Source organism: Cyprinus carpio, chromosome B22, assembly GCF_018340385.1.
Source record: "Cyprinus carpio isolate SPL01 chromosome B22, ASM1834038v1, whole genome shotgun sequence".
Taxonomy (NCBI): Eukaryota; Metazoa; Chordata; class Actinopteri; order Cypriniformes; family Cyprinidae; genus Cyprinus; species Cyprinus carpio.
The window spans coordinates 33346705-33364111 of record NC_056618.1 but is presented as its reverse complement, the minus strand read 5'-3'; the positions used below and the strand labels follow the sequence as shown (position 1 = coordinate 33364111).

General features: G+C 35.8%; 1 protein-coding gene across 7 annotated transcripts in view; it reads left to right on the top strand.

Moving 5' to 3' along the window:
* LOC109080969 (lisH domain-containing protein ARMC9) overlaps window positions 1-17407 on the top strand; it is a 43290-nt gene extending 25883 nt beyond the window's left edge. For 6 of the 7 annotated variants that reach the window (XM_042749075.1, XM_042749076.1, XM_042749074.1 and 3 more), the window contains 8 exons: window positions 1037-1127; window positions 1578-1639; window positions 1797-1895; window positions 3085-3194; window positions 5440-5576; window positions 6952-7060; window positions 9226-9407; window positions 16766-17407. In XM_042749075.1, the coding sequence (XP_042605009.1) occupies window positions 1037-1127; window positions 1578-1639; window positions 1797-1895; window positions 3085-3194; window positions 5440-5576; window positions 6952-7060; window positions 9226-9407; window positions 16766-16788 (813 nt within the window). In that variant the 3' untranslated portion in view covers window positions 16789-17407. Of the gene's footprint in view, window positions 1-1036; window positions 1128-1577; window positions 1640-1796; window positions 1896-3084; window positions 3195-5439; window positions 5577-6951; window positions 7061-9225; window positions 9408-16765 lie in introns of those variants that run through there. The other variant, XM_042749080.1, reaches the window with a different exon arrangement.

Here is a 17407-nt window from a genome sequence, read left to right as displayed (position 1 = left end):
ACCAAAGACTTAAACTACTTCAGTCTGTGTGCATTGAATTTATTTAATGCACGAGTTTCACAATTTGAGTTGAATTACTGAAATAAATGTTTTTACTAAAATTACTAAAAAAAAAAACTTTTCCACGGAATTCTAATTTATTGAGATGCACCTGTATATTTATATATAATACTGTTCAGAAGGTTTTTTTTGTTGTTGTTGTTTGTTTTTTTTTTGTTGTTGTTGTTGTTGTTTTTTTAATTCATATTTTTATTCAGCAAGGAATCATTAAATTGATGAAAATTAAGTAAAAATATTTATCATTTTACAAAAATTTTATATTTCCAATAAATGTTGTTTTTGAACTATCTTTTCATCAAAGAATCCTAAACTATATATATCTATATCTGTATCGATAACTAACTCTATATGGGTCAGTATCACCATAGAGTGCCTTTCAACCCTCACCTCACAATTCTCAAAAATGTTGGTTTTAATTTCCACTTCACTTTAAGTCATATCATAAATAGTAGACATTCAAGTACTATAGAAACATATTAGCTGATCTCCCACAAATTTTTACAAATAATTATGGGCCATTATTCAAAACATAAACCATAAGATATGTCCACCCTGTCATGGACATATATATTACTGTTAAATACGTTTTAATTGCAAAATTAGGATGCAAATTATATTTTCTGAAAGGTATGATGTCCCTTTCCTAAACAGGGTTAATAATATATATATAAAGCCTAATATAACACATACTTTCATAGTACAGTACATCAGACAGCACCCTACAGTGATATTGACCCATATATACATATATTATACTCTTGTACTTCAGATATTCAAATTTTCAAATCTTCTCCAAGCTTGTCTCTTGCATAATTTGTTTATTTATTTATTTTTTTGAGTCCCTATGGAGAAGATAAACAAGAAAAATCCTGCAGGAAACAAGGCTGCTCAAATAAAATAATTATGGGTCACTGTTGTGCTCTATGACTACAATCACATAATACAGAAAATGTGAGTATTTTGTGGTTGCATTTAGAGTATGGAGGAGATCTTACGCTGTTACACTAAAGAAGAAAATTCTGAACTCAACAGGCAGATTGAATTCATCATCAAACAACTTAACTCGGGTAAGAAAAAAAAAGTAAAAAATATTTCACCTAAAAATGAAAAATAGATAATAAATCTGTGATCACCTTTTTTAACCCATATAACTTTTTTTCCCCCGTAGAACACAAAAAGTAACATTTTGAACAATATCCTGGTCTCCTTTTTTCAGTAAAGTAATAAATGAATGAAAACTAGGTTATCAGGTTCAAAAGGAATGAAAAAGCCACATAAAAGTATCGCAAACTTGTCAGTATCACCAAATTAATTTGGCTCTTTTTATAATGCTTTTATTATGGTTTTATGATTATTATTATTTTTTATTTTTTTCACCATTCAAGTTTACTGAATTGCAATTATTTGCCAGGATATTCCTCAAAAATGTATCTGCTGCATTCCACAGTTTATTTTCCATATTTATGTGATTATTTTACTGATTCTTTTGTATTCATTTATGATTCTGCCATAAACAGTAGACATCCCTGAACTTGAACCTGAGTCGGATGATGAAGAGGATGACGATGACGATGATGAGGTAATTTACTTTGGTCGTGTCTTCTATGCAAGATTATTGCTCAACATGGCTTCTGATTTCACATAGACTGTGTGAAAGGCTATCACTGTGATTTGCATTTTATCAGCAGTTTGATTAGCAGTTTCCCACTCATCGAATTCTTTGATCTTGTTAACAGGAAGATGTTATGGAGGCAGACCTAGATAAAGAGGAAGTCCTGCAGCCTCAGCCAAAAGAGCTCAGCGGAGAATCTTTGCTGACAACAGAGTATCTCGGGGTAAACATCACTCTACAGCAGTGGTCCCAACCCTGGTCCTGGAGGCACCCCAACACTGCACATTTTGCATGTCTCCTTTCTCTGATGCACCAATTTCAGGTCTTGAAGTCTACTGTTTGATTAAGGAGACATGCAAAACGTGCAGTGTTGGAGTGCATCCAGGACCAGGGTTGGGAACCACTGCCCTACAGTATATTTATGATATTACGAAATAAACCAGAAGCTGGTTCAGAACTTTACATACAAGGTTATTATAGGTTAAAACATGCAAATGATAAATACAAGAGGACAGTTCAAAGTCAATTTAATTTACTCACCCACAGGCCATACAACATACAACTTTTTTTTCCTTCATTAGAACGATAAAGAAGATTTTAAGCTGAAACCGTGGTCCTTGGTGATGCATAAAATGCAAGTCAACAACTACTGTCGTTTTGAGAGTCAAAATGATATATACAGGCAACAAAATTAATACCTGTGGCTCCTGACGATATGTTCAGGGCTTATGAAGTGAAATGATCAGTCTGTGCAAGAAACTGAACATTATTTATAACATTATTACCTGTAATCCAGAGCTTCAGACAAGTCAGATTATTTTCCGCTAAATGATTCTCTCGCACAGTTTGTTTCAATGAACTGGATTAATTCATTAGTTGGTTTATGTAATAAAGCAATGACATAACATGTGAAATTATATTATTAAAGCACCCAATAATGATGTGCAATGCAAGTGTTTTACATGTCTAAAGCATGTAAAGTGAATAAACTTGTCTTCATCAGCTCATCTTTATACATAAGCAATGAGAAACCATAAAAATGTTAATTTTACTTCTTCATTGAAGTGCTCATATATGTGCATATTAGTGGCGAACGGTTTCCTCAGTGACTGTTGGAGGAACTGGAGCGCTGAATGAGTTCACAAAAAACAGCATTATAAGATTCAAGTTTGAGTGACTGTCAGGCATCTGAAAGTGAGTTTTGATTGAGTAACTTGTAGATCTGTGCTTCTCGAGTCATGAACTGTTTCAGACGGTTCAGTCCAATTTGGTGAACTGGATCAACTAGTTCATAAAAAAGAACCAGTTCAAAAGAATGTTTCCTTTGTGAACTGTTGAGAAACTGTTGTACATGTTGATTTGTTTGCGATGCTGGATGATCAAATGCTAAGTATCTTTATAATGCTTTGTAGATAATGACCAACATGGTGATGATGAAGAGAAGATCATACCCTCCATCATCTCGCACCATAGACGAGCCCCTCCAACGACCCGTTACGCCCAGTTCACACAAAAACACCATGTAAGAACCTCTTTCTGAATGCCTGTTCACATCAACAGGAATATTTGGTGTTATTTTAGAAACAATCTTATACTTGTTTGTCACTTTAACATAAAAAACAAGGGTTTAGCATTACTTAAAATTGATTATCATAGTGGAATGGTTTTATAGATTCACCCCAAATCAAGATCCATCAAGTCAGCCTAACTTTTTTATTCATGTGACTTTGAGTTTAAAACCATCTTGCATGTTATTAAAATTAATCATGCCCGGATATGGTTCATGTGCATGCCCTGTTACTTTAATAAATGCAGATGCACTAATTTGATTCCTTGTTGGTATAGTAACCACTAATTGTTTAATATTTGTTTTTACTAATTGAGGTCTTATCATTGGAGGCATCATAATTTGAGATGATTATACAAGATACTACCAACACAGTGACTCTTTTGCCCGCAGCAGAAGTGCAAATGTGTCTGTATTCATCTTTTTCCATGTCAATATAAGTCAGTAGTTCTGCCCTTAAATCAAATAATGTTAATGTGCAAGCAGGATATGCAAGACTCCATCCACAATTAGATATGTCCTCATTGTTTCTACTGAAGCGTATGGAATAGTGATGGAACGACTGCAGACAATTGGTTGCGTGACTCTTATTAAACCTTGGGGCTTTGAAATGTTATGAATGAAAGAACACAACATTATGATTGTGCCCTCGATTGGGTGAGAACTTATTTGAGCCTTTGTATATATAATTTATCCAAAACTTTGAGTAATATAATAATTGGATATGATAATATACTACTATCTCTAAAGGACTTGGAGTAGACAAAGTTGAATGGGTGCCATTTAAGCCCGGGGGGATAGCTAAAAATTTGTATGTAAATGTACTTTATCCCTGAAATTTACGTATTTGTTTTTTGTTGTTTTTTTTGTTGTTTTTTTTACTACTGTAAAAAGTAATCACTGAATCTACTTAAGAAAAGCGAGTAAACTCAACTGATTTTTACAAATTTGTTAAATTTACTTAATTTACTTACTTTCAGGTGGATGCAAAAGTTCAACTAAACAACTTTAGTAAACAGTACTTAAGAGCATCTACTTTGTTGGATTAAAGGTCTGTTCCACTTAGACATATTTAGTTATCTTTACTTAGTTGTTATACTTACTAGGTTTTATTAAGTTACAGCTACTTTCAAGGCATATAAAACAATTTACTGTACTTTTTTTTTGAGTGACATTTACTTAAAATATTCAAGTAGCCACAAAGGGACCAATGACATTAATAAACCAGTGAGAGGCAGCAGTGCACTAATGAGCAACATAACAACAGAAAAAGAAGAAAAGAAAAAGAGTCTTAATAGACTTTTCACCCATTTCCTCCATGTCTGCAGTTATCTTTCACTAGTTGCATTCACTCGCCTCCCAAAGTCATGTTGAATGTTGAATTTTCAATACAACTGAAATATATGAGAGAACATAACATAACATAAGCTGACTTCATAAATTGATGTTGATTTTCCTAAAATGTTTTTTTTTTTTTTTTTTTTTTTACTCATCATTATAGTGATTAGTGTTCTCTTTGGTTGGGCACTTGGAACTTCATTTGGATTCTTGTAATTTTCTTCCTATTAATGCAGCAACGCAATGTGAAATTGGAGTTATTAGACTTCAAGGGAGGAAAAAGTAATAAATAGGTTGCTTTTAGAAAGTAATCTATCTTCAAATTAAGTCATTAGTGTATGTTTTTTTTATTATTAATGATCTATTATTGATAATGATATTATTAATGTACCATTTTATTTGCTTTTTTTGTTCTGTAACTACTGACAAAAGACAGCAAATAAAATTAGAAAATAAAATAACAACTGTAAAACAAAGCAATTGCATAATTTATTCATGCACTCTGGGTAGTAATGTTCCTTAGATCACAGATTCAATTAAGTTAAAAAAAAACTTAAATGGCTTAAGTAAATTGAACTCAAAATAAGGAATACTTTTAATATAAGTAGAGATTTAAATGACACTTAATACAATAAAGTAAAGATTACTCAATATAATTAAGGCAACGAGTTTGCACAATTGAATTAAGTAAACTTAACAAATTACTTTTTACAGTGTATTTAGAGGAACTGTCATTGTGCCATCACAGATATTGTTTCTGAATTTCCTAACTGGATTTAAGTGTTTCATCAATTGACTTAAAACAGATCCAGCACATCAGACATGGTAATGTATATTTGTACATGTGTATTTGCCTGTGCAGAGCTGGTGGTGATGGAGTCTATGCTATTACCCGTCAGAGAAGTGACGATAGCCCCGCCCCTTCTCGCTTTAGTTCCCGCCCACACACTCGCACCAGCAGCCGCCCCAGCACTGCTGAATCCATCCACCAAACATTGGGTATGTGTGCCGTCGACTGACAAATATTTAAATATGTACTCCAGCATGTCTTAATTTGCTTTTTTCACTTTGTTTTACATTAATTTACATCCTTTTTCATCCAGCTCAAAAGTTGTGCTTTTTGCAGTGTTATTTTACCTATTGTCAGATGTCATTGTTTTGTAACCCTTTCATAAAGATGAGATCACAGTTCCATCTTTAATAAATATTCAATGTTTCTCTGAAATGATTCAATTTCCGAGGACTTTAGCCTGGACTGAGCTTTCATGGTTCTCTCAGTTCCGTTCCAAGTGCACAGCCTGATGAAGTCACTTTGATGTGGTTTTCAGTGCCTGCAGGCGAGGGTTTGTCTGAGAATGCTACCATCCAAGCACGATATTAGATAAAGCCTCATATGAAGTGCTGAAGTCGTGCGTGCGTTGTCAAATTTAATAATTGTTTTCTCTGAAACATAGTTAATCATTTGCATAGGTAGAATATGTTGTTTGTTTGCCTCAAGGTGTTTTCTTTTCTTTTCACTTAGTATCAGATGTGAATTTTTTTTCAGCCCTGTAATGAACATTTAGGACCTCTAAATAAAGTTTAAAACTTTTGGGTTTTGAGTGATTGAAAAAAAAAAGTAAATAATTAATAAAATGCTATAAATTTAAGTTAGCAAAAGATATCGAGTTTGATACTTTTCAGGCACTGACCAAATTGCCTCGATACCATTGAGTATCGAAAAACATCTTGTCATTCCATTGGTAAAGGGGCTGATTTTTTGATGTTTTGATAAATTTGGTAATGACTTTGATAATGGGGCTGAATGTTTGATCATTTTAATGACTATAGTAACAGGGTTGAACTTGGCAAACGTGGTCAGTGCAGGAAGTACATAAATGGGATTTGTATGTTTTGGTGCTTTAAAAAGTCATCAGACAATAATTTGTAAGCTATGTGCTGGATTGCACTATAAAATGGATGGTTCTGGTTCTACAATCTGATTGGAGGAGCCATGTTCAAAGCTGTTTGCAGTTACAAACACCAAAAATAGTGTGCGATTTATAAAAAAAATTAATAACAGAATCAGCTTTGCAAAATCTCTGCAAAATGACTTTCCTCTCATAGTGCTTTTTTAGCATTTGTCTTAGCAATTATATTGTGTCATAAATTACGGGGCACCTGTTTCATTTATTTCTCAGTGACTTTCTCTTTTAGCAGCTATTCTTGTTCAATTTCCTACAAACAGTTACCATATAGCACATCTCTCCTAGACCACTTTACATTTTCTTATGAAAGTGAACAACTCTCAGGTCCTTCACTGTGGCATGTGTGTGTTAATGATGTCAGCCACGTGTAAGGTGTGTGTGACATCTTTTGGTCTTTCTCCAATCAGCAACCGATTCGGAAGGGGAGCGTTCCTCTGTGGAATCAGGGCTCATGGGGTCCCCAGAAAGACGTGAACCTCCACCAGGCCTGAACAACACAAACGGTCACTCACACGGGTAGGTTTGCCGTCCATTCTATGTATTTTTAGCCCAACATTACCCATCTCCGGATCTTCCACAACTGTTTTACCATACCAAGAGGTTTAAGGATCCGGGTGCGACATTCCATGCTCACTGTGGCAAGACATATCTAAAATGTAAAGGTCCACAGGATCCAGTGCTATCAAGTGTGTCATAGGCTGTAACTTGGCTCTGGAATTCAGCGAGCTGGAGAGAGACCAGAGGAATTTGGGGGTTGGAGCGAAGCATCGAACCTTGAGTCAGCAATGCCACAGGACAGACTTTTTCATGAGAATCAAACAACTGTTAAACAATGAGCTGATTCAGGTCCCTTTCATCCCAAATCCCTGTCCAACCTGACTCATGGAGATCCATGGATGTAATAACCCTGTGAACACATGTGCATCACATTTTCTTGTATAATGCTGTAATTTTAACCTCATCCAGCAGAAAAACTAATTGAGCGTATGAGGTGAATTCTTTACTGTCTCGTTTATTTTGTAAAGCCTGAAACATGTAAATATAACGACGCAAACTTGCCTTAAGGCCGTTCACATTGAAAATTGTTTTGGATTTGCATTGTTTTTCTATGGAAACTAGATGGATGTGTTTGACAACTGTGCTTGTGTCTGTTGTCTTGCATTTTTTGTAGCATTTTTATTTTTAATTTTTATTTGTATTATTCCACTGCCTCATGTCTTGTGGTTTTAAATGCAAAAACACGCTCTGTGTGGAAAAAACCCTAACTACGCCTGCTCAGTATCATTGTGTTATGTTTTTTCACTTGTCTTTTTTTTTTTTTTTTTTTTTTTTTGCAGTCCACTGTGCATTTCCATTGATTTTCTAGATACATATACATTAGACATATGTGTTTTAGTGCTACATAATATCTTGCATCTTTTGCAGCGTATTGCGTATGGCACGGTTTTCTAAAAACTTGCTGCTCAAGTTAAAAGTAGTGAGTAAAAAAATCTCTATACCTTAATTTTTTCATTACACTGCCCTGGATTTTGTGTTTTTAAACACAAATACACATTTTATGTTAACGGCCCCTAACTATGCATGCTAAATAAAATTGTTATGTTTTACATGTTATTGCATTTCAAAATGTCAGAATGCAATTCATAATGCAATGTAAGTACGTGTTGCATTCTCAGCATTGCCACAAGGTGCATTATACCACATTTAATTTAGGAACATAGTCTTTGCATACAAGGAATGTAAACTCAAAATTCCGAAAAACATCTAGCAATTCTGACTTTTTTAAAATTCTGAGTTTATATTACCATTCAAGTTGGAATTGTCAGTTCTAAACTCAGAGTTGCAAGACAACGTTCAGAATTTTGAGATATAAAATAAAAATAATTAGGTGGTGGTAACCGAAGAAAAAATATCACAGCTTTTAGACGAGGATGCTAAGCATTTCACACCACAAAACTTAAAGGGATAGTTCACCCAAAAATGAAAATTTGATGTTTATCTGCTTACCCCCAGGGCATCTAAGATGTAGGTGACTTTGTTTCTTCAGTAGAACACAAATTATGATTTTTAACTTAAGGCGTTGCAGTCTCTCAGTCGTACAATGCATGGCAAATGGTAACAGAATCTATGAGAGTGAAAAAAAAAACATGCACAGACAAATCCATATTAGACCCTGCGGATCGTGACGATACATTGATGTGTAAAGACACAAAACGATCGGTCTGTGCAAGAAACTGTACAGTATTTATATCGTTTTTTTTTTTTACCTTGACGCAACGTGGCCCATTAACACTCTATCTACAATCTCAATTAGGAGTGTCAATGGTCCACTTTATGGCGGATCGCACTTATAAGTCTGCGATCCGCCATAAAGCCACAAGAAGAAGATGGTGCAGGCTGCTGTGAAGTTATCGTTTAGCTTTATGCTAAGCTAAAATGCTATTTCTTTATTTTTAGCTAAACTTTCTGTACAAAAGAAAAGAGCCTTAAAAACCCTATTCTTAATAATAAGTTTTGTTTTATTTTACAGTAAAATGTCTAAAAATTCTTCAACTAGATATATTTGATTGAGAAGCAAATGCAGATGGGTTCAAATGAGTCTGCTAGTCACTCTAAGCATTGGACGAAGGCAATATTTAAATGTAAAATTAGTAGCATCTCCTTCGTTCTCTCCTTTCTAGTGGCCAGAACGTGGGCTTTGCAAGCCGGCCTAAGATTCCTCGCACCCCTGACAGTGACGCAGGCAGTGCTGGCAGGTCTCGTTTGCCCCCGCTGGCCCCCCAGTTCTCCAACAGCGAGCCCCAGCAGAGCAGCAGCAGACCCGGTTCATCAGGGGGCTCCGGCGGGCGGCCCAGTCAACAGAGTGAGTATCTCACTTGACTTATCCATCAAAACATTGACATTCTCAAACAAAACTTATATGTGTTTATCTTATCTATGGGATCACACACCAATCCCACCCATGTTTGAAGACTAACCTTGCAAAATTGAAATCTGATGCTTGATTGATATTTTGTATGTGTACAGTTTATGTACATACGCCTTTATTATATACTTTTATTCCCATGTGTACCATATGTTGTGTGTCATAATTTTGGGCTCTTATACACCATGGCAGACAAAAAAAGTTAGAAAAAAGTTAAGGAAAGTTACAGGGATTATACTATGGTTAAAGACTGTCGTTAACTGTTCCGGTTCACATTATTCTGTAAGTCCTTAACAAACCCGTATGTGATACTCTCCAAAATGGCACCAGGGTGTCGCATAGACAAATTATTGAATGAAGTCGTTATTTTTGTTTTCTTTGCACACACAAAGTATTCTCGATGCTTTATTACTTTACGGTTGAACCCCTGATGTCACATGGATTATTTTAATGATCTCCTCGCTACGTTTCTGAGCCTTGATTAGGATAGTTATTAATAAATGTAATACCATTGTTGGACAGCGCAACTGTAAGTGGTTTTTCCGTCAGCTTTTAAATAATTATGAAGTTAGGACAGCTGTGGGTTTGTCCCAATGTTAAGACAGTTTTTAGGATTTTTTGTCAAGTTAGGCGGTTTCTGTAATACCCCCTTCCTATCTGTATTTAAGATAATATATCGCACTTAGGAAATGCTGTTCTGTAATAGATTTTGTCCTAAATGTGGTCCTAACAGAAATTACCGTGGTTTCCAAACTGATCAAATACGATTTTAAAGTTAGGCTCTTTCTGCAATACACCCCCAGAACAATAAATACAAAGTGATAAATAAATCAATTTAAAATAATACTTATACAAGTACTTTTTAGATGCAAAATAAATGTAATCCATTTACTGTTGTATCTTTGTTCTTATTTTTCAGTAACAAATATAATAATGACAAAGATTTTTGTTCTCACCCACTTTGGCCTAAATATTTGCCATTCTTTATTTATTTTATATTTTGTTACCTTGTAAGGCTTTGTTTTTAAAATAGGGGAAATTGTTTGGCTGTGCTGCTCAGACAAAAATAGTAAAACCCACATGACAAAGAATCGTGATATTCCTCAAAATGTAAAAAATTAATTTAGATATTTCTTTGCCATATCGCCCACCCCTTATATAAACACATAATAAATATATATTTTCATTTTGTTAAAAAGTGTACTTTTAATTTATTTCTTTTTGCATTTTAATGCTTATGAATAATTAGAGTGTTAATGAATTGTATATTTATTAATATAATTTTAATAATACAGTGTTTCTTAAATAAATATTGGTGTACATTTACACAGAATTGTATTTACAGAGAGAAAATATGCACTCTGAAGTTTAAACATTGTGTGGTGCTCAGTATTGGCAGTGTATTTTTCCATGTCCATATAGGGTCAATTTTTCTGAGAGCCAAAACCTCTCTCTTTTTCTTTTTTTTTTCCTTGTTTGGTATTGTTTGTATCTTATGTTCTTCATAAAACATGTTGCTCCTCGTACTTACATTTGATCTCCATATAAATCACATTTGAACAATGAAAGCAACCGTTTCTATGGAAACCTTGCAGTTAAGTTGACCGGTGTTCCCAGAGTATTGGATTCCACATGGAAAAACTTGGGTTACACAAGTTGTTAACAGTTTAGGCTCAGATTATTTTACATTAAGTGATGACTAAATTAAATAATAGAGTGAAGTGGATATTTATGAGTAGTAATGTACTCTCAAAGGCTTTAAGACAGTCAATGGAGATGACATGTAAGGGGGAAAAAAGACATTACTATTATAAATGCAAATATAAAGATGTTTGACTTGAGATAAGGGAACACTTTAATGCAGGGGTGGGCAAACTACAGCCCGCTGGGCACTTTCATCCGGCCTGTGAGGCAGTTGGTCCAAAATGACTAATTTGATGCAATATCAGCAACATAATTATAAATCGGATTATAAATCACATTTTTTATCATCTGAAACGTGCTGCGATTTATATTCCAAGCCACTTATATGAAGCAATCGCGGTCAAGCGCTAAGCGCACACATTTCGATTGGTAACGAGGCAAGTGAGTTTGAATAGTGCGTTTCCCATACGCCGGTAATTTCAGTCAACTTACACACCAATGCAACTTATCCTTGTGTCAAAATAATGCAGAGATGGTACAAGAATAGAACTTCCATCTATATACCAGTATACATACAGTACAGTAACTGAGTGTCAATTTAGAATTTAAAAAAAAAATAATAATAATTTCCCAGCTTCATTTGTCATACATATACTATGCGGCCCCTCACTTATATTAAAAAACTTGATATGGTCCTCGAGTCAAATCAATAAGCTGATGAAAGTGAAGCCAACCTACTTTAATAAATTACCATAACTTAATTTGAAGGGTACTTAGTTTAGTAAGTTATTATAACTCGAGTAATGTAAGTGAGTGAACATATAATTCTAATCAGATTTGGGTTCCATTCTGCGTGAATTAATTACCATAATTTAATTTAGCAGACATTTTTATCCAAAGCGACTTGCAAATGAGGAAAATAAATGTGTTCTCCTCTGGATGTAAATTAGATTTTCTGACAAACTAGTATGTACTAATTCTCATTGGTCTCCTGGGTGGTTGCTAGGGCATTCTGAGTTGTTCCTATTGTGGTTGCTAGGATATGGGTTGTTGCACGGTGATTGTTACAGTTTTTTGAGAGTTGCTAAGGTGTTCTGGAATGTTTTTAAGTGTTTGAAAGTGAAAGTGACGTAACATACAGCCTAGTTTGGTGACCCATACTCAGAATTCGTGCTCTGCTTTTAACCCATCCAAAGTGCACACACACAGCAGTGAACACACACACAGTGAACACACACCCGGAGCAATGGGCAGCCATTTATGCTGCGGCGCCCGGGGAGCAGTTGGGGGTTCGTGCCTTGTTCAAGGGCACCTCAGTCGTGGTTTTGAGGGTGGAGAGAGTGCTGTACATTCACTCCCCACCTACAATTCCTGCCGGCCCGAGACTCGAACTCACAACCCTTGGATTGCAAGTCCGACTCTCTAACCATTAGGCCAAGACTTCCCCCACATAGTATAGTGTTTTAAGTGATTGCGATGGTGTTCTGGAATGTTTTTTGGTGTTTAAGATGTTCTGGGTGGTTGCTAAGGTGTTTTAAGTTGTTGCTGATGCATTCAGATTGATAGAGTGTTCTGGTTGGTTATTTATGTGTTCTGGGTTGTTGCTACAGCGTTTTAGGTGGTTGCTTAGGTGTTCTGGATTGTGTTTACCATGTTTTGGGTGGTTGCTAGGTTGTTCTGGAATATTTTTAGGTGTTAAGGGTTTGGGGAGGTTGCTAAGGTGTTCTAAGTTGTTGCTGATGCATTCAGGGTGATTGAAAGCGTGTTCTGGATGGTTGGAACTTGGAAATGTGTTTAGTTTGTTGCTAGGGCATTCTGTGTGGCTGATACGGTGTTCTGGGTGATCGATAGGATGTTTTGGGCGGTTACTTGGGTGTTCTGGGTTCTAGCTAGGTTGTTGCTATGGTGTTGTAGGTGTTATGTTGCAGTGTTTGGGTGGTTACTATGTTGTTCTGGACTGTTACAATATTTTGGGTGGTTCCTAGGGTGTTCTGTGTCGTTTTTAGGTGTTTAAGGTGTTCTGGGTGGTTACTAAGGTGTTCTAAGTTGTTACTAATGCATTCAGGGTGATTAAAAGGGTGTTTTGGATGGTTGGAAGGATGTTTAGTTTGTTGCTAGGGCATTCTGGGTGGTTAATATGGCGTTCTGGGTGATCAATAAGATGTTTTGTGCGATTACTTGGGTGTTCTGGGTTCTAGCTAGGTTGTTGCTATGGTGTTGTAGGTGTTCTGCTGCAGTGTTTCTGTGGTTACTAGAGTTTTCTTGGTTGTTGCTACAGTGTTTGGAGCTGTTGCTTGGGTGTTCTAGGTAGTTAGGGTGTGCTGGTGATCGATAGGGTGTTCTGGGTTGTTGCTACAGTGTTTTAGGTGGTTGTTAAGGTGTTCTGTAAAGTGTGTTCTGGGATATTGTTTTTTTTTTATTTTTGGGAGGTTGCTATGGTGTTCTGCTGCAGTGTTTCGGTGGTTGCTAGATTTTTCTTGGTTGTTGCTACAGTGTTTGGAGTTGTTGCTTGGGTGTTCTAGGTAGTTAGAGTGTGCTGGTGATCGATAGGGTGTTCTGGGTTGTTGCTACAGTGTTTTAGGTGAATGTTAGCGTGTTCTGGGATATTGTTTTTTTTATTTTTTTGGGGGGAGGTTGCTATGGTGTTCTGCTGCAGTGTTTCGGTGGTTGCTAGATTTTTCTTGGTTGTTGCTACACTGTTTGGAGTTGTTGCTTGGGTGTTCTAGTTAGTTAGAGTGTGCTGGTGATCGATAGGGTGTTCTGGGTTGTTGCTACAGTGTTTTAGGTGGTTGTTAAGGTATTCTGGATAGCGTGTTCTGGGATATTGTTTTTTTTATTTTTTTTTGGGGAGGTTGCTAAGGTGTTCTAAGTTGTTACTAATGCATTTAGGGTGATTGAAGGGGTGTTGCAGATGGTTGGAAGGATGTTTAGTTTGTTGCTAGTGCATTCCGGGTGGTTAATAGGGTGTCCTGGGTGATAAATAAGATGTTTTGTGCGGTTACTTGGGTGTTCTGGGTTCTAGCTAGGTTGTTGCTATGGTGTTCTGCTGCAGTGTTTCGGTGGTTGCTAGATTTTTCTTGGTTGTTGCTACAGTGTTTGGAGTTGTTGCCTGGGTGTTCTAGGTAGTTATGGTGTGCTGGTGATTGAAAGGGTATTCTGGGTTGTTGCTACAGTGTTTTAGGTGGTTGTTAAGGTGTTCTGGGATATTGTTTTTTTTTTTTTTTTTTTTTTTGGGAGGTTGCTAAGGTGTTCTAAGTTGTTACTAATGCATTCAGGGTGATTAAAAGGGTGTTTTGGATGGTTGGAAGGATGTTTAGTTTGTTGCTAGTGCATTCCGGGTGGTTAATAGGGTGTCCTGGGTGATAAATAAGATGTTTTGTGCGGTTACTTGGGTGTTCTGGGTTCTAGCTAGGTTGTTGCTATGGTGTTCTGCTGCAGTGTTTCGGTGGTTGCTAGATTTTTCTTGGTTGTTGCTACAGTGTTTGGAGTTGTTGCCTGGGTGTTCTAGGTAGTTATGGTGTGCTGGTGATTGAAAGGGTATTCTGGGTTGTTGCTACAGTGTTTTAGGTGGTTGTTAAGGTGTTCTGGGATATTTGTTTTTATTTTGGGGAGGTTGCTAAGGTGTTCTATGTTGTTACTAATGCATTTAGGGTGATTGATAGGTTGTTCTGGATGGTTGGAATTGTGTTTAGTTTGTTGCTAGGGTGTTCTGAATGATTGATATGGCATGGCTGTGTGGTTGCTAAGGTTTTTTTAAGTTATAATTTATTTAGTTATTTTTTTTTGTAAACTGAATTTTAGCAGTAGTGTTTCTGTGCATTTGATGGTTAAAGTAACTTAAAACATTCATTACGTCTTGACATTTACAATGTCAACATTTACTGTATTCAATGGCAGTCAATATTATGATCATGTCTTCTTTTACTATTTCTCTCTCACTGTCTCTGATAATGATTTTTTTATCAGTCCACTGAGAGGTCTGTCTGTCTTTCTGGCCTTTCTGGCTCATAAATCAGATGGAATTAGTCTTGCCTGTGTTGTTACTGCTTCCTGTCTGCTGCTGAACTTTACAGATGCATTACTGCAAAATCAATTTTCATATCTAATGCACACATGGTCAAGGCTCCATATTATGTTTGTTCCTTCTTTTCTATCTCACTGATGATAATGTTACTAACAGGAAAGTGTGTCTGTTCAGACCACAATCTAATCAGTCAAGACCACTGAAGACATAGCCCTTGAATGTAGAATACGTCATTATCCAACGTGAGATCATTGCTAGAGGGATGAATCTCACCAAATGTCAAAAATATGCATGCCTTGTGTTTCATCTTGAAATTAATTACATAAAATGACAAATAATTAATTGCAATAAATTGTGTGTATCAATATTAAGCACAAGAAACAAATAATTTAAAAACATTACATCACTATGGGAGATGACAAAACATCGTTAAATAGATAGTAAAATAAAGTTCAAAATAGTAAAAAAAATTTTTTTTAAACATTTTCCTCAATTTCTTTAAAACAAAAACTATATTAAAACAATACATTATTTTGTTATTTTATGCTTTACTCATTTATTCATTTATTTTAATAAAGCATAAATTTAGAACAGGGAAGCAAATGTTAGGTCTTTTACACATCTACACTTTATTTGTATGTCTAATATGTCAAAATTATAATTCTTTGCTCATCACATTCAGTTAAGAATGTCATTTATCACACAAATGATAATATATTTTCAATTCAAAATGTCTAAATTTGAGAAAATGCATTTAAAATGAAACAAGTAGTTTTGCATCATTTGCATCGTAAAACAGTGGTTGAATATTAAATGCTTCTCTAATTCTGTCTTACCTGGCTCTCTTTCAACTTTAAACTGACACCTCATGATGGAATTCCCGCGCTGCTTCTGTGTTACTGTAAACCAAGCCTACTTTGATTTGATTGGCCACCTCAATCATTTGATGAGGCAGGTTACATCAGAACATTCTCTTGCCATTTACTGTTCCTGTCAGGAAATATTTTTTTAGTGGAAGGACAGCATTTAACCCCCGAGGCAGATCTGCCTAAAAATGTTAATTTTAAAACAACAATAAGAGCGCTGTTCAATGGAATGCAGAAGTGCAAGAATGTTGAAGCCGACAATTTGCTCAGAATGAATCAATGTCTATGGCGGTTTCGGCACTGTACTACTTTTTGATTTATAGTGAATTAAATAAATGAACAATAATGAGAATTTTGGTGAAAATAATTTCACAGCTTAATGGTCTTAAAAGTAACATTTTCTGTATGGAAAATGTCATTTCTTATTTTTGATGTGGATATTTCTTCACCGTATGGTATGCTGCTGCATCTGTGCTATAATTTAAAAGACGTGTATTATGTATCTGGTATGTGTATAGCTGTCTGAAATACGATGATGTTTGATCACTTCACATGCCCGTCTCATGGTTTTTCCGTAAATGTATTTTTTTTTTTTTACAGCAACTGACTAATTATACTCTTGTTCTTTTTAGAAACCACAAAACTCTCCCTTCCACCCTCATTAGGGATAAATGGGTTAACCGCTAATTAAGAGTAACTAAACCAATTCTAAACATGCTGAGCATGTTTATAATATTCCGTACCTTCTTTTCACCTTCCAGGCAGCCAATGGCATAGAAAGTGAAACAAGAGAAGATTTCAGCAGGAGAAGCCTATCGCCAGAGGAGCTTCCAACTTCCTGTAACAGCATCCAAGTTTCTTATCGCGGTCAGGCCAGAGGAGACGACCGTGGGCCTGCGGAACAAAGCTGAGGATTGTGGTTTCGGAGGGCCTTTCAGCCCCTGCAACAGAGCGCCTCTGTAACACAACACACTTGGGCAATAATCACAACAAGTACTTTCATTATCCCACAACCTTCCAAACACTGGCGCTCCGCTCCTGCTTTGTTACTCTTGAACCTCGACCACCCTCGCTCAGAGGAAGCAGACAGATGTGAAAACATAGAAGGATGAAGGTGTTTTCGGTCAGTCCGAATTGTGTTTTCCGTGTCACGCATATGATTTGATGCCGTTTTTTTTTTCTCGCTTTTGTGTACTTTTTAGTCATAAAACCTAATATTGGTCTGTTTTGCATGAGTGTGCTGTGTAAAATAGACCTGGTAAAGGAAACTAATACAGGTCAAAGTAAAAATTGAGCTAACAGATTAATGTTTATATCTGTTGTTTGTGATTTTAGGTTTGGTTTGTGCTTTGAAGTCACAAATTGTGAATATTTTTGTACATTAAATATAATGCATTTTATAC